Source organism: Adiantum capillus-veneris, chromosome 1 (assembly GCF_014529385.1).
Source record: "Adiantum capillus-veneris isolate H3 chromosome 1, ASM1452938v2, whole genome shotgun sequence".
In the NCBI taxonomy this organism is placed as follows: Eukaryota; Viridiplantae; Streptophyta; class Polypodiopsida; order Polypodiales; family Pteridaceae; genus Adiantum; species Adiantum capillus-veneris.
This window is the reverse complement of record NC_140931.1, coordinates 100,446,440-100,462,094: the sequence shown is the minus strand read 5'-3', so window position 1 is coordinate 100,462,094 and position 15,655 is coordinate 100,446,440. Positions and strand designations below refer to the sequence as shown.

The 15,655-nt window shown below is 44.5% G+C and overlaps 1 protein-coding gene across 7 annotated transcripts in view; it reads left to right on the top strand.

The window, feature by feature from the left end:
- Positions 1 to 6,120: 6,120 nt before the first annotated feature.
- The window catches only part of LOC147465258 (DNA polymerase delta catalytic subunit-like), a 181,785-nt gene continuing 172,250 nt past the window's right edge, over positions 6,121 to 15,655 (top strand). The window contains exons 1-4 of one of the 7 annotated variants that reach the window (XR_015189026.1): positions 6,121 to 6,306; positions 10,239 to 10,293; positions 10,394 to 10,558; positions 10,828 to 10,913. Coding sequence is in view for 6 of the 7 variants with exons in the window: in XM_086519160.1 (XP_086375286.1) it covers positions 6,202 to 6,306; positions 10,239 to 10,293; positions 10,394 to 10,558; positions 10,828 to 10,913 (411 nt within the window). In the remaining variant the exon portion in view is untranslated. The remainder of the gene's footprint in view (positions 6,307 to 10,238; positions 10,294 to 10,393; positions 10,559 to 10,827; positions 10,914 to 15,655) is intronic. The other 6 variants (XM_086519166.1, XM_086519160.1, XM_086519167.1 and 3 more) reach the window with 6 other exon arrangements.

Here is a 15,655-nt window from a genome sequence, read left to right as displayed (position 1 = left end):
TTTACTTTGGTGCGCGAGGGTTCTACGAAGTCTTGTTGGCTGACATGGATGCTCGGGATGCTCTGCTTGAAATGTCTCCTCTTTTCTTCAATACACAGATGACTCATGTGCTGCCTTGGGCTCTTACCAAGGACTATCAAAGTCTCATTCGTCACAAGTGTCCCGTCTGGGTTGAGGTGGTCAACTTTCCTCGCACTTGGTGTCAGTTTCTTCTTTTGTTGGCTGCTTAGTTAGGCAAAGTCATTTACTCTCCTAAGCTGGAGGCAAACACAAACCGTTTTTGTATTTTGTGGGAACGCACCCATTTAAGCTTAAATGGGGCAAGTTTGCAAATTCTTGCTTCCGATGTGGCAAATTTGGTCATGTGCAGTCCGAATGTCCGGAACCAAATCTGCAACCACCTCCTTCAGCCGTCCCTACTCCTCAACCTCGCTCGCCTCCAAAACCTTCTACTGAGGTTCAAACTAAAGAAGTTTCAACCTCCTCCCCCTCAGCTGGGGCGATTAAAGGCAAGGGGAAACAAGTACAATTGTCTGCACTTTCTGCTTCTCCAAATATTAAAGACAAGGGAAAAGAACAGGTTTCGACCTCTCAAACTTGGATAGTGCCCAAGGTACCCGTCAAAGCTGCTACACCTTGGGTTCCGGCATCTTCTCGTAATTATGTGCCTCCTTTGAAGAATGTTGCTCAGAAAAAACTCCCTTGTAATGACAACACTTCTTTGGCTGAAGCTTGGGACAAGGTTGTTCGTTTCTTACAAGGAGGTTGTTACTGGAGAATCTTCTTCATTGCAAGGTGCATTTCCTTTCAATTATCCAGGTCCAAGTATTGACCCACCTTCTCAGGCACCTTCAGCTGGGGAGGATGTGTTGATGGGCACTGGTGCTTGAGTTTTATTCCCCCCTTTCTTTCCTTGTTTCGTCATCCTCTGTATATACCATATCGAATGCATAGTTCTTTGAATTGCATCTCCTATAATGTGCATGGGTTATGCAATCACGACAAGTGGCGGCTTACCTGGCACTATGTACATACATGTAAAGCAGACATTGTGGTTCTTCAAGAGCATAACCAGCACCAATTTGCAGGACAGACTTCTTACTTTGCGGGCTACCGATAGCTTATGCAGGATCAGCTGGCCATTCTGGAGTGCTTATGCTTGTTCGACATAAACTCCTCCCGACCTTGGTCTTTAATGACCCGGCTGGGAGATGGATGGTCATCCATTGTATTGTGAATGGAGAAGTTTTTGAATTTGGAGGGTTATATGCATACACAGCTTCTACAGATAGAGCACGGTTGTGGAGTGCTATCTCTTCTTATTGTTGGCGTTCCAATGCCTTTCTCTGCGAGGATTTTAATAATGCACCAACCTTGCGGATAATACTACTGGCCATTCTCACATGCTTCATATGGAACGGCAATCTTGGGACCAATTTATGTCGACCTGTAATGGGCTTGATTTGTGGCCCTTTTTGCATGCGATTGATCCAGGCTTTACTTTTCAGCACAATGCTCAATCCATGTATCGCGCTCGGCTGGATCACTGGTATCTTTTTCACATGCAACAATATGATGACTTTGTATGCGAGATGAGGATTGATTATGCTATGTGTCTCTCGGATCATTTTCCCGTATGCTTGAAACTTCGTTTTGGCTCTTTTGATGTCAATGATCGCATACCCAAGAAAAGACTTCTGCATGTCAATAATGCTTATCTCAAGCATGAGCCTTTTCGCACTATGATTGTAAATATCATCCCGCCTTTGCTCTCCCAGATGTATGTTGACATGGACATAGCATGGTTTCGTTTTGTTATGCGTGTTCAATCAGTAATACAAGATTATGGCAGGGATTATTTGTCATAATTAAGGGAACAGGTTAACCAGGCAAAGGATGCTTGTAGCCGATTAATGCACTTGGCTAATCATTCTTCTCTTACTGATGCTCAAATGACTGAGTTGTTTTCTGCTCGTTCAATATTAAGGCACAATGATGAGAGAAAATTGGCCAAATGGAAGACTCGAGCTCGTCAACAGGCTTTTGCAGATAAATGATGTGCTTCTAAACAATTCTTTTAGCATTTGTATCACTCGATGCAGTCTCAAGCTATACGGAGAGTTAAATTACCATTAGGGGAGTGGACCTCCACTTTTCGAGAGCTAGCACTAGCCCTACGCTCTCATTATGGCAAGATTTTTGAGGCCCCTTCTTCTCCCACGAGAGAAGCTTGCCAAGCGCGTCACATGTTTCTATCGCATGTCACTTCCATTCTCTCGTTGCGGCAGGCTCAAGACTTGGAAGCTGTTTTCACTGAGTCGGAATTGTATGCCAGCTTGCTTGATTTAGGTTGATGGAGAGCTCCTGGTTGGGATGGTCTCTCTGTGGAATTCTTCTTGTCTTTTTGGGATTATTTGAAGTTGCCTCTATTATTCATGATGAATACAGCTTGGGAACAACAGGAATTACCCTCCTCTTGGAAAGAAGGTTTGCTCAAGTTAATCCCTAAGCATGCATTGTGTTAAGAATTTTCACATTGGTGGCCTATTACAATTATGCCCGTGGTATATAAATTAATGGCAAAAATGCTTGCTAACTGACTCAAATGATTTCTGCATGAAGGCTTGCATCAATCTCAATACGGCTTCATTCCGCGACGTCAAATTACTGATAACCTCGCAATTTCATTATTGGTATGGAATATGCAAAATATACTCGACAGGATATTAGTCACGCAGGTTGACATTGAAAAGGCATTTGATACTGTTCTTTGGGATTACATTGCGGATACCATGCGACATTTGGGCTTTGGGCCTAGGCTATCCCGTGTCGTGCTTTTCTTGTATGCAAACAGTACTTCTGCAGGCTTGTTGGATGGTTCTCTCACAGAATCTTGGCCTTTGGGACGGTCGGTACGACAGCGCTGCCCTCTAAGTGATTTGCTTTATGCGATCGCTACTCATCCCTTGTTTATGTATTTGAATTCCTTGACCTCCATTGGTAGGCTACATGGCCTTACTTTACCTTTTGGTCGACAGTTTGCTGGTCAAGCTTATGCGGATGACTCTTTGTTCATGCCTCGTAATAAGTATGATGATGTACAACAGATTATGCATACTCTTCACTTGTTTGGATTGGCAGCAGGTCTCAAAGTTAAATTTTGCAAATCCAAGCTATTGTCTCTGAAAGAGTGTGACTAGCATAAGATATTGTGGCCCGGGGAGATTGTTCCTCCCCATGTTCTGGTTCGCCATTTGGGTTATCCGTTGGGTTGGAATGTATCGGCTATCAATAAAACGGATTGGGTGATCCAACGTCTACATTCCAAGTTGAATTATTGGAAATTGTCCACGTGGCCACTTCATGTGCGTCTCAGGATTGTCCAATGCATCCTTGTGGCTTATGTGCAGTTTTACTTGCCTTTGTTATCCTGGCCTCGGTTGTGTTTGCAGTCTCTCATGTCCAATATTTTAGAACATTTTTGGCGGACCTCGTCCACCAAGAGGGGCATTCGGCTTCTATCTATGGACGAGCTGTGTTCTTCCAAGCGGCTTGGAGGGTTGAATATTTTGGACTTGACATGTCATCTTTTGGCTCGGAAAGCTATGTTGTTGCCAGTTTTGGTGGAGCAGCAGCAACCCTGGGCTCTCATGGTCACACATTTATGTGCGCACATTGTCACCCCTTCTTTTGGTCATTGGAAATTGACTTATTGGGATGTTGTTTTTGGGAAGCTTGAAGGACACATTCTTGGATGTCCCTTTACTTCTTCTCTAATTGTTGATTGGAAGGTTGTCACTTCTCATTTGGCTTGGGATGGTCGACAATCCTCTGGGGGTAACTCTCTTTGCTTGGAGAGTCTGCATTGGAGCAGGGTTTTGCTTCGACTTTGGTTCAATGGTCTCCTCACCAAGCGTATTTTATTTCCCAAAAAGGAATCTGTCAGGTGCATCAGGTGGTTGATGACTCGGGTTATGCTCTTTCTTTCGCTGATGCCGTCTCCCGCTTTTAGTTGGGTCTTCACTATTCTCCTCTCTGGCGGGAGATTCAAAACATGCTTGCTGCTCATTCGCCCATTCCTCCTCAGGATGAAGACTCTCGCTTCTCTGATTGGAATCTGGCTACTACTAGATTGGACTGCATCTCAGCTGACAGTGTCTATGCCATTCTTGAGTCTCATGTATGGATTGTGCATCGGGGTAATCAGCTGTGGTCGCTTTCCGAGTCATCCTTGTGGTGGCAACACACATTGTCTCGCATTTGGCGGAGTCATCTGCCTTTGAAGGAACGTGTTTTCTTGTGGCGGTGCTTGGTGGGAGCTCTACCTGTTGGCAGTGTGTTGCATGCTCGGCATATTGCGCCTTCCCGCTGCCCCAGATGCCTTAAAGCTGAGGAGACCGTGCCACACTTGCTGTGGTGTTGTCGTCACTCCAGAGCCTTCATTCGGCAAGTGTCGACTGCTCTTCGACTACGTTTTCCTTCCGGCTCTTTTCACAGACGATTTTGGCTTTTTGGGGTGCTTCGGTCACCACAATCTCAGTTTGCATTCTTCTTCACCTGGGTCAGATTTTGGACTATGTGGGCCATCTGGCATCATAGGAACTCCTTAATGTTCCAGGGCACTTTTGTTGACCCCTTTCCTTATTTCAAATTATCTCTTGGTCAAGCGCTGTATTTTGCCTATGAAGCTGGAGACATCACTCTTGATGCGTACATGATTTACTTTGACTGTTTCTAGCCTTCGGAGCCTCATAGTGCTCAGTCTTTTGTATCCCTTTCTTTTTGTGGGTTTTCCTCGCTTTGAGGTTTCCCACTTGTAAATTAATCAAAGCAGATTTACAAAAAAAGTGTGTGTGTGTGTGTGTGTGTGTGTGTGTGTGTGTGAGAGAGAGAGAGAGAGAGAGAGAGAGAGAGAGAGAGAGAGAGAGAGAGAGAGAGAGAGAGAGAGAGAGAGAGAGAGAGAGAGAGAGAGAGAGAGAGAGTTGAAGACAATCTTGTGGTAGCTTAGAAAGTATGGTTCCTCTCTGTTTCACTTTCCACCCCCCTTTCCTCAAGCTTCCTCTCCTCCTCATGCTGTCTCATGCAGATTGAAGTTTGGTGTTGTCTTTAATTCATTTTAAATGATTCAGTGAAACAAGCAGTTTTTTAAAAATATGACCCTCTATCCCACGATTCCAGTAAAACAACCATTTTCCAAAATTGTAGGCATATACATTTGGCTCATCTTCGAAACTCAAGCGAAATTTTTAGCGCACTTCAAAAGTGTTGGAACATGATTTTGAACTGCTATAAGAATGATTTGCGTATCCTTGAGGCTGCCTAGAGTTGGTCCTTGCCAGTCTACCTCGCTCCAAGGCTAGAAAAATACATTTTTCCTAATCGATCAAAATAAGGGGAGACTTGAAATACTCCCGGTTTTTAGGTCAAAATTTGAAGCTTTTGCCGCTAATTACACTAAAACTTGTGTAAATTTTCTGGTTTTCTTAAAAGCAAGCTCAAAATCTAACTGGGATTTTATAATTTCAACCGGTTAAAATACACTAGACCCCGATTTTTTTCTAACACTGCCTCGCTCACCTCCAGGCTCCAACCATTGGGCTTGATTTTTTGCTGCCCCTCACCACCTCCCATCTCCCATTGCAAGCATTCTCACCAACGATCTTCACCCACTACTTGAATCCTCACGCCCCCGTCCTCGCCATCGCCAAAGATCCCTTTGTTTGAGGGTTTGTTCACGCGCAAGGGAAATGTGCACATTTCAGGGCACTGAAGGTCAAGCCTAGAGGCCACACACTCTTGAAAAGGCAGAGGTGAGAGGCATTGATTTGACCTCTTGATGGGACCTCTACACTTTTCCCACCATTGGAAGCATAAAAAACGAGGTGGGTTTCAAAGGGGAAATGACCTTTTCCCACTTCTCAATGTGGAGTTTCATGAATCTAGGTGGATTTGGGCTCCTGACCCCATAAGCACAAATTTTTAAGCAATCAAATCCCTTAAATACATGGTCATGAAAATGTTCCACCTCTCACAAAAATGTGCACATTTGCACAACGTGTGAACAGACCCCTCCCCTCAGAGACTTTATTTTGGCTTTAGTTCCTTTTAATTTTTTTGTTTTAGAAATACCAATGTCAGGACTCAGGACTCAGACCCAAGCGCCACGTAAGTCATGCCAAGTGAGCTTTATTTGAGCCCAAGATGGAGGAGGAGAGCGGGAGAGGTAGTCATGGCACGTTGGAAATGCTGTTGCTTGATGCAAAGTTTGCGGATGCGCCTCCCTCTGCACGCAGAACTACTCCCACGGCAAGCTACTACTCCTCCCCCCAAACCCCCAACACACACACACACACACACACACACACACACACACACACACACACACACACAAAAGGCACTTTTTACTTTGTTTCCTTCAGAGCGTTACATTCACTGCCTTATCATCATCCACCAGACGCCACCACCACCTCCCCACCACTGGGCATTACCAGCCCTACATCTTGAGACCAAAATGGTTACTCCATCATACGAGAGATAAAACTATAAACTAGCAAGGGACAAACATGTGATGAGAGTGTGATAAGAATCAGCAGGATACAATGGAAATGAGAGAACACTGAAAGGTACTATTAACATCTGCATAAGGCCAAACGGATTTATGAAAGCAAAAGTTACGACCATCATATGTGTGATACAACTCTAAAAAAGAAGCAAAGATGACCTAACCTAGGAAAGATGATGTCTATGCATTGGATTCACTAGTGAGCGTTGAATTGGGAAGGGACAATACATACAAAGAATCTACTCGTAAAGGAAAAGATGCAATACAAGGAGGGGGCTCATCCCATTAGATCTCCTTCATAGTAAAGAAACGACTGTGGGCCTCATCCGATACCTAGTAATGATGTCTTGGATCTTGTAATGATATCTAGGTAAAAATAATTTGTCTCAAAGTCTAGCCCCTCTCGAGCAATGTATCTGAATAGCTTTCTCCACTAGGATGCCCTTTGTGGAAGCCTTGGTTGTATCTTACATGCCTGCCCGGGACATGAAAAATTATGACGTGCTATTAGGTCTCCCCAATCTCAGAAAATAAGAAATCCTTTCAAAACATTTCGAGTGCATAAGTGAAGGGTGAGTTTAGGAAATGAAAAGACCATGGAGGTGGAAAGTCAAATGACTTTTTGTGTGCATATAAATAGAGATGGTCGAATACATATCCTATCCCTCTCGAAAGTATATCTTGAGTCTGCGAATATAAGCTAAGACATCTAGAGTATAACTTATGACTTTAGAAATTGGTTCAATTCCCTCATGGAATGTGAAAGGGAAACGTCTTCTCACCTCATAATAAGTAGGACAGTGGCATATGAAATGCTACTTAATCTGGTGTTAGCCTACAGACCCGCTATATACACTGCTCTGGAGGCAATTTTTCACCTTTTGAACGCTCAATTTTTCCTTGTATAAATGTATGCTTGTGGGAATCTAAAACAATGCTCCTCAAGTTTCACACCTCTCTTTATGCGTTCATATAATTTTGTATAGTGTTGGGTCCAGAACTTGGGTTCATGCATAGATTAAAAGACTAGGATGTATTTCAAGGCGCCTTGTTCCCAAAAGGTGTCGACTACCTGAGCCAATCAAAAGCCTTTCACTCAATACCTATGTAGATGCATATGAAATTTTGGCCTTTCTGATTCAGAATTGTATCTGTAGCTACTACTGTTTTTCCAGTCTATCTGCCCCTAATAAGCTCTCGTTGATCATGACTGTCACAAAAATAGGGAAGCGTAAACAGACTTTTAGTTGCACTTCAAATACTCAAGAGAATTGGAGAGAGAGAGAGAGAGCTTGACACTTCATTGGGGACCAGAAGATGGGCTGGTCCCCCCCCATAAAGAGGTTATCTTTATTACCAAGGGAGAATCTTTACAAGCACAGGAACGGGGCAAATGCCCGTCCTCTATCTCTTTCTTTGTTTTGTTCTGACTACTGATTGAGAGAGCGTTTCCACTCTCTTTCTACTAAGAGGACTTCCCCTCTTCTGCGAGCTTTATTGGAAGCTCTCACCAGGAGAGTCTATCTTCCAAAAAGCTTGTCGGAAGCTCTCACAATGGAGTCTATCTTCCGCTATGTGTGGCCCTTCATGCACAATCATTCATGCATTGAACTCAAGAGAGAAACAAACAAAATGCACAAAAACATGCTTGCTGTAATTTTTTGCACAGAACCTGAAATTCTTACCTGTGCGCACTCCTACGCCAAAACCGAGGCCTTCTTCGCTATGGAATCGTAGTAAAACTTGCATAGGCGTAGGATAAGAAGAGTGTAGTGAAATTCTACGAGTGCTCTGCTGAAAACAACGCGAATCGAGGTGATTAGGGGCTGAAAACAGAGAATTTGCAGCAACCAAGCGCGAGAGGAAGAGAGTTTTCTACTTCTTTTCGCGATGAATCTTCCCCCACAACAGCCTATGATCAAGAGAAACCTTGTTCTAGGTGATGCGAGCTCCAGGATTCCACATACACCACAAGGGCTGATTCTCAAGCTTCAATGGAGAGCTCTGGTGCATAGAGCACGCTCACTTTAGGGGGGGTAGATGCACTGCCAACCTCTCAAGTGAGAGAGGAGGCATTCTTATAAAGCCAGCAAGAAGAGGGAGTGCTAGAGGATGAGGGAGGGTGAGAGCGAGAGAGTCACTTTGCATTGGTAAGTGTGTCAGGTGGTACACTTACTTAATGACTTAAAAACCATTCAACTTTTCACTTTAAAAGCTCTTAGCCTATTAATGAAGTGTGCATTTTAACTCACAACTGTACACATGATTGCTTCTTATGAAAAGGTTAGCTACTCCCCGGCACAACACCGTAACGACACTTCTCCGGCATTACATGTTTGCTCTTGTCTGGACATCTGGTCCGGCACAAACAAATTAAATTAGTTTAACTAACTTATCCTAAGGTCTTAAAAATAGTCCAGGCCTTAGGATTATTGTTCTAAGGACCCCATCTCATTCCTGTGCTCGCATTGACGCGCGTAATTTTTTGAGCCTGAAATGTGAGGCTACTGTCTACCCCTTATTGAAGACCCGATTTCCTAATCACTAGGGCTTCAGGGCATTTTCTGCTAGGGTCTCTTTGAGGTGCTCTGCCCAAGTTTGGGTGCACTTGAGGCCCTAGAACTGCTAGTTCTATTCTGATGTGCACACAACTAATTAGATAACTATTTTCTCGTAAATAAATTAATTTTTAATCATAGATCGCTAGCAATTGATTGATTGATTTACTCTTGCATATGTGTGTTTGTATGGCTGTTTTTGGGCTCTCTTTCCGTGTTTTGCGTTCCCAATTTGTATTTCGATCCCTGATCCATGTGACAATTGTGAGTATGTAGTCACAGGGATGGGCGCTTGTTGCTATTCCGGTTCTGCATTCCATGTTCCCATTTTACATTCCATATGACTATTTGATCTAGCACATGCTTTGCAAGGGCCTCAGAATTGTGCTCACAATGTTGTTCTCTTTATCTGGCATGTGTATAGTTCAAAAATTCTTGAAAGAGTGTTTTTTCTTGCTGTTTTTTGCACTGATTTCGTTGGCTAACTCTTCTGCCTTTCCTGGCCCGCTTCCTGGTTCCACGTTACTATGCTTGATTTCATCCCTTGGGTAAGGGACGAGGATTGCCAGCTTTCAAAGCAATCATGTATTCATTGGGATTGATGGGTCTGGGGCTTTTGGCCCTTGGGGAGGTAGACAGACAGTTAGATGCTTTAAAATCTTGAGAGTGTGTTACATACCTGGCATGGTGATGTGGCAATGTGCTTAAAGCCAATAGAGCTAACGAGATAGTGTGGTTTAGCCCCATGGGTTCACTGTAGGGTAGTTTCAGAAGCTACTAACTGGGAAGGTGAAAAGGGGCCAGGGATTGTCTTAGGGGTTAGGACGAGGAGAGGGGTGCTTTCTTTTCTTTGAATTTTTGCCGTTGTGGGGGTGGGCGGGGGGGGGGGGGGGGGGGGGGCAAGAGGAGTGGGAGAGAGCTGAGAGAGGCGATGGAGGGCTGGGCAAGAAGGCAGGGGAAGGAATAAAATGCAAGATGGTCTCGACTCTTTAGTAGCGTCATGGCTCTCATGATGTGCATGGTGGGGCTAAAGAGCCAATTGTTATTCTCAAGCATTGTTTTTTTCCCTTTGCGGCCATTGTGTTAGGCTCTTTTTAAATCTTGCAATTTTTTGGCAGGTGCATTTGTATGGAGTAACATGGGAGGGACGTAATGTTTGCTGTATTATCAATGGTGCCAATAGCTTATATCACTATTTGGAACTTGTTTTTTTTTCATGCAAATTCAGTGCTCGGTGTTAAATTGCTACTCATTACAAGCTGTTGACTTGTAGATTTCAAACCATACTTTTGGTTCCCAGCACCAACCTTGGGTAACATTGACAAAGATTTGGGTGCAGAAAGTCTTGAAAAGCTGAGGCAATATCTTGATGAACAGGTGTTGATTTCAAAGAAGAGGCAAGGAATTGATGATGAATCTTTTGTAAGTTCATTGTTAGGTCTGTTTTCTGACTGAGTTGATCTTTACTATGCATGTGCAAGCTTGCTTAAGCACAAGAATTTTCAGGCAACATTGACATTGCCTTGCATGTGCAAGGGTATTTAATGTCCATACGCGAAACGTTTTTTTGCAATGTTATTTAGATGTAATCTGTAGCATAGTGATTTCTCTGTGGCTTGCCTAAGTAAAGCTACAAATCTCCATTCGTTTGAAGCTTCAAATAAAGCATGCTTTTTACTTATCTCCTCTCTCTAATGTTTATTTCAGCCGTCATGCAGGTTGCTCAAATAAGTTTGCACCACAGAACACCCTTAATGTACTATCGACCTGGAGGTCCCTTTCACTTTCTGAAGGTTTGTTGGTCTGACCTGAAAATTTTGTTGATGATGATTTTTATAAATGAAGAGGTGCTATATGCTACCAGGGAAGGGAGAAGCTGGTCTTATAAGACATCCTTGTAGCTTTAGGCAAGAGAATCTTGTTAACCTGCTAATAAGGGAGATTCTCCTTGACTTGAGGAGCAATTCCTTTGCACTTCAAGTTGAGATTAGGCCCATGCCTCTTGGTATTCAGAATCTAATGTTGGTAGTCAAGTGTTTTGTCCGTTTTCTGCAGTAATGTCAGCTGCTATATTGCCACTTTTGAAAATTGAGTCAGAAGAAAGGCTTGCACAAACTATTTGGTGAGGTTGTTCTTCACATTTAGTGTAGCATTTCATCTTTGTACACCTTCTAAAGATGATTACTAGATTGAGAGATATTAGATCTGCAAATCAATTGGCTGCACCACCTATATCGCTTTAAATTCCTAGCTAATAATTACGAGAAATTAGTTGGCAGGAGCAGTGTACCTGAGATCAAGTGGTAAATTCAACAACTTGCCGGAGGCAGTTTACCTGACACAAATTTGTAAATCCAATGTCAGTCAAAGCATCGCTGAAAGTAAAAAGAAGAATGGATACCAACCTTTTGGTCGTTGTTAAGCATAAAAGGTTCAGATAAGCTAGATAAGTGGGCAATGCTTGACCCAAGATGGTTTTGTGACTACGAATGGATGATGACTGTACAAGATAATAGCAATGGTATAGTTATCAAATTGTCCTCTTTCATCCATGTGCTTCTGGTACCTAGTTGAGTCAAATCCTGACGTATAAGTCTAGTGGTCTGTGTCCGTGTGAGAGAGAGGGAGGGTGCATCCAAGGAGTACTGGAATGGAGGCAGTCTATCCATGCTGAATCCATGTGACTAAAACCATGATGTCATCTGCCCATACCAACATGTTGTGTCCCCTTGTAGCGCTAGCTGTCGGGATGACTCAAGTGCTAGCGGAGCATATCTTTCTTTGTGAAGGTTCCATAAATTATGCATGAAGGAAACTGATTTAGTAAGGGCCTCAACTACGAGGGGAGGGGCAGCTAGCTCAGCCCGAATAATCTCATGTGGCGCTGAGGCCTTAGCCCGAATTATCCAAGAGATCATAGAGACTAGAGGCCTTTCCATACATCTCCATCCATCAGTGGTACCAGATCTGCCCTGGTGGTCCACTGTGGGTCCCCAAATCTGAACCCCATAGGGCTTAGCTGAAGCCACTAGAGTGTCAAAAAGCCACAGCTTTGTTCGAGGTTCTTGAAATTGAACTTGCGAACACATCTTCTCCAAACCTCCTAAGGCTGCATAAGCTCTCCTCAATCTAGTCTCTGCTGCTCTCCTCAATAAAAATGCCGGTCCACTAAAGACTACCCCAAGATAGGTGTATGCATCTGTATACTCCACCGTCTCCTGACCATATGTAAAAGTAGGTGCTAACCTCCTGACCCACTGTGGTGTGGTGTTAAACACCATAACCTTGGTTTTCCCCAGGTTAACAAACAATCCACTATTGTGGGAAAATGTGTACAAAGCATCTAAATGACATTGCATGAAGGGAGCAGGGCGAGTAGGCTGTAGACCTAGAGCTAACATAGTGAACTCGGGCATCAGGTTGATGCCAGATCCACCATCCACTATCACTCCTGAGAATTGTTGTCAGGCGAGGGCTTCTATAATCAGTGAGTGGAGCAGCGGGATTGGATATCATATAGGACTCTGATGGTCGCACTGGGAGGTGCCTGCTACTAGGCCCTGCTCCAGGGTAAAGTGACTGAATAACAGCAAGGGTGTCACTTCGAAAACTCGCATCTAGTCGCAGCATGTCATGGAGGGACACTTGTTGGAAGGTGTTCTTCAAGATTGTCTATGCTATAAGCTTCTCTTTTTCTACCTGTTGTTTCTCTGGTACCTTGATCTTCTGTAGATCGGAAACTGCTTCCAAGAAAGCTTCATCAAGATCGGAGAGCAAAAATTTGGATTCTTTCTTGCCACTGGGTGATGGCTTGTCAGCAGCTGAAGGCAGGGTATCCGCTGTTCGGAGAATGTGTGGGGGAGTTGAACGTGTTGGAATACTAAGACCGAGGGCAGCTCTCTAGGCCCGAGTGAGGACACCCGATGGCTCCTCTACCAACTGTAGCTTATTTTGAGGGGTAACCACGTGGGTAGAAGGGGGCGGCTGAGGAATGGTGCTAACTGCTATCAGATTGAGCTTGGGAAAGGTAAACTCATTCTAGCTTTGACTTGGGTTCGAAGCCGTGGATGCACGAACTTTAGGGCAATCCTTACTATAGTGATCCTTCATTTCAGGGCAATGATGGCAGGGAGGGGACCCTTCTGGCAGGGGGCATTTGCTTTGGTAATGCCCATATTCCCCGCAATTGTAGCACAAAATGGGCCGATTCAATGGGCGAGTCGAAGGGCGAGGTGGTCCTTGCTCCTGGTGCATGGAGTTGGAGGTGGAAGCATAGAAGCTTTGAGGTGATGGGGAGCATGGGTATGATAAAAGCTCTGAGAGGGAAAAGTGCTCTGCATACCTTGCATAGGAGGGGCTGCCAATAAAGGTGGCATGTGGTGTGGATGGCCACAGGGAGAAACCATATTGGATGCCGGTGCTGCCCCTTGTTGAAGAGTATGACCAAGACTTTGCTGTATTTGTCGCAATCCCTTGAGGTAGTAGCAATCCGTGTCCTCATGACTAGACTCTTCACAGAAGTGGTAGTAAACCCGAAGGGGATAGTCCTGTGGAGGGTGTCCTGGAGAGCGGCATGAGCTGCACCATACCATAGCCTTAGTCTCTTGCTAAGACCTAAGCTCTTCTAGCTCTCTCTTTATTTGATCCAAAGCGTCGTGATGTGGGGGCTTCTCCTGTCTGAGGCAGACTGATTTCTCCTCTTGAAGAGCTCTCTGTAACTTTAGGGCTTCTAGTTCCTTGCGTAAAGAAGTTATCGGATTAGAAGGACTTTCCGAAAACACTGAGGTGGTCTCTACCTGAGGGGAGTTGGTGAACAGCTTCCTAGCTCCCTCTATCCTAGTAGCAGCCGCGACAAACTCCTCCAGAGTTGCGTCAGGTCAGAGACTCTCTCGGAGTTTTTGCTGGGAAGTTTTGGGAAGAGCCTTCTCCACCCACTTCTTAACCATAAATTCCCCTGGTTGCTGAGGAAGCTTGGCAACCAGAGACTTTGTTTTAGTCACGAGTTCTGCAAAAGTATCCTCTGGCTGGAGCACCATGTTGGCCAACTCGTCCAAAACCTTTTCCTGGTAGTCGCCTGGCCTGAATGCTGCACAAAACTGCTATCGTAAAGTGGTCCAACTCGCAAAGTGGTTCTCTGCAAACTGACTGTACCACTTGTCTGCTAAACCATCCAAGGTAGATGGGAAGGGTACTAAGTAGGCATCTTCTCGGTTGAGGCCACGACCTCTGCAGAGAGAAACAAACCTCCGGGCATGGTCGTCAGCATCCTCTGAGGAGAGACCCTTGAAAGTCGGAAACTTAATATTCACCTTAGCTAGAACGCTTGTGAGCTCCTCCGTGGCTGTTTGTGCAAGAGATTGTTGCACTAGAGGTTGCTGTAACACAGGGGATAAGAAGTTTATTGATTTGGGGGATTGGGGAGGTGTAGAACTTGTTGAGGGAATGGAGGTAGCTGTAGGGGAAGGTAGGGGTACTGGAGCTGGTATATTTCTAGTTATCCGACCACTAGTAGATATCACCTTTTGGAGTTTTTTACCAGTAGTAGACCTGGTTGCAGATGTTCCAGTTCTTCAGTTTCCACTCTCCGGGACGGGGAGCGGTCTTGTGGTGGGCAACCTGTAGCCTGCTACAATGTCACTTTCACAGGACAGTTAGCACAGTTTGGACTTTACAGTTGGTCTTTAGTCTGGTCTGTTCACATGGACGGACTGGTTCACACTGGATGGACTCGCTGGGCAATGACACGTGGCAGGGATATGGTGGTCTAGTGGACATCGTGGCTAGGTTACCATCACCACTCAGTGGAGATAGACTTAGGTGCTATCATTTATGAGCCGTTGGTGGCTCTTTATGGTTGTATATATGAGTAGTAGCGGTTTGGTCATGGTATCTTTACGCAGTCGTCTAGAGTGAGTCAATACACACAGCACGTCTTCACCATCCCTGCACATCTGAGCCTCGACACCCCATTGTACCTGAGAGTCTTGGGCTGGAGCTGAGTGTGCTGCCACGCAAGAGTGTATCAGTTCTTTGAGATAGTCGAGTCATTTGCTGTGGTCTACTGCTACTGTTGTGTCTCTGTGTTGTCTATTGTTTCCTGTTTTCAGTCTGTTTTGAGTGAGATTGTCGTGCACATTGCACTGAGGAGCACCCACTGTAGAGAGCACGACACACTATCTGCGCTACAGTATCATTTGAGACCGGGTGAGGCCTCCCCCATTTTCTACCATGGAGGCGATTGATGCTATGCTACAACGGCCTATGCAAGATTTCATGGGATAGCTCATCATTTTTGCCCCCTATTAGTGTGTCGTCCTCATTGCCATACCCCTTTTCTACAAGTTGTAACATGAGATTGTATCCTACTTGCCTACCAGCTTCATTACCTTTCCTACGGGGATTGTTTTAGGATCTAGCATGTTTCCTTTTATTCTTTATCTCAATTCATTGCATCACATCTGATATGTTGTAACTTTTGGTCTCATAGGTCTTTTTGGCCTTTTGAAGACGCTAATATAATCATTCCATTTCATTT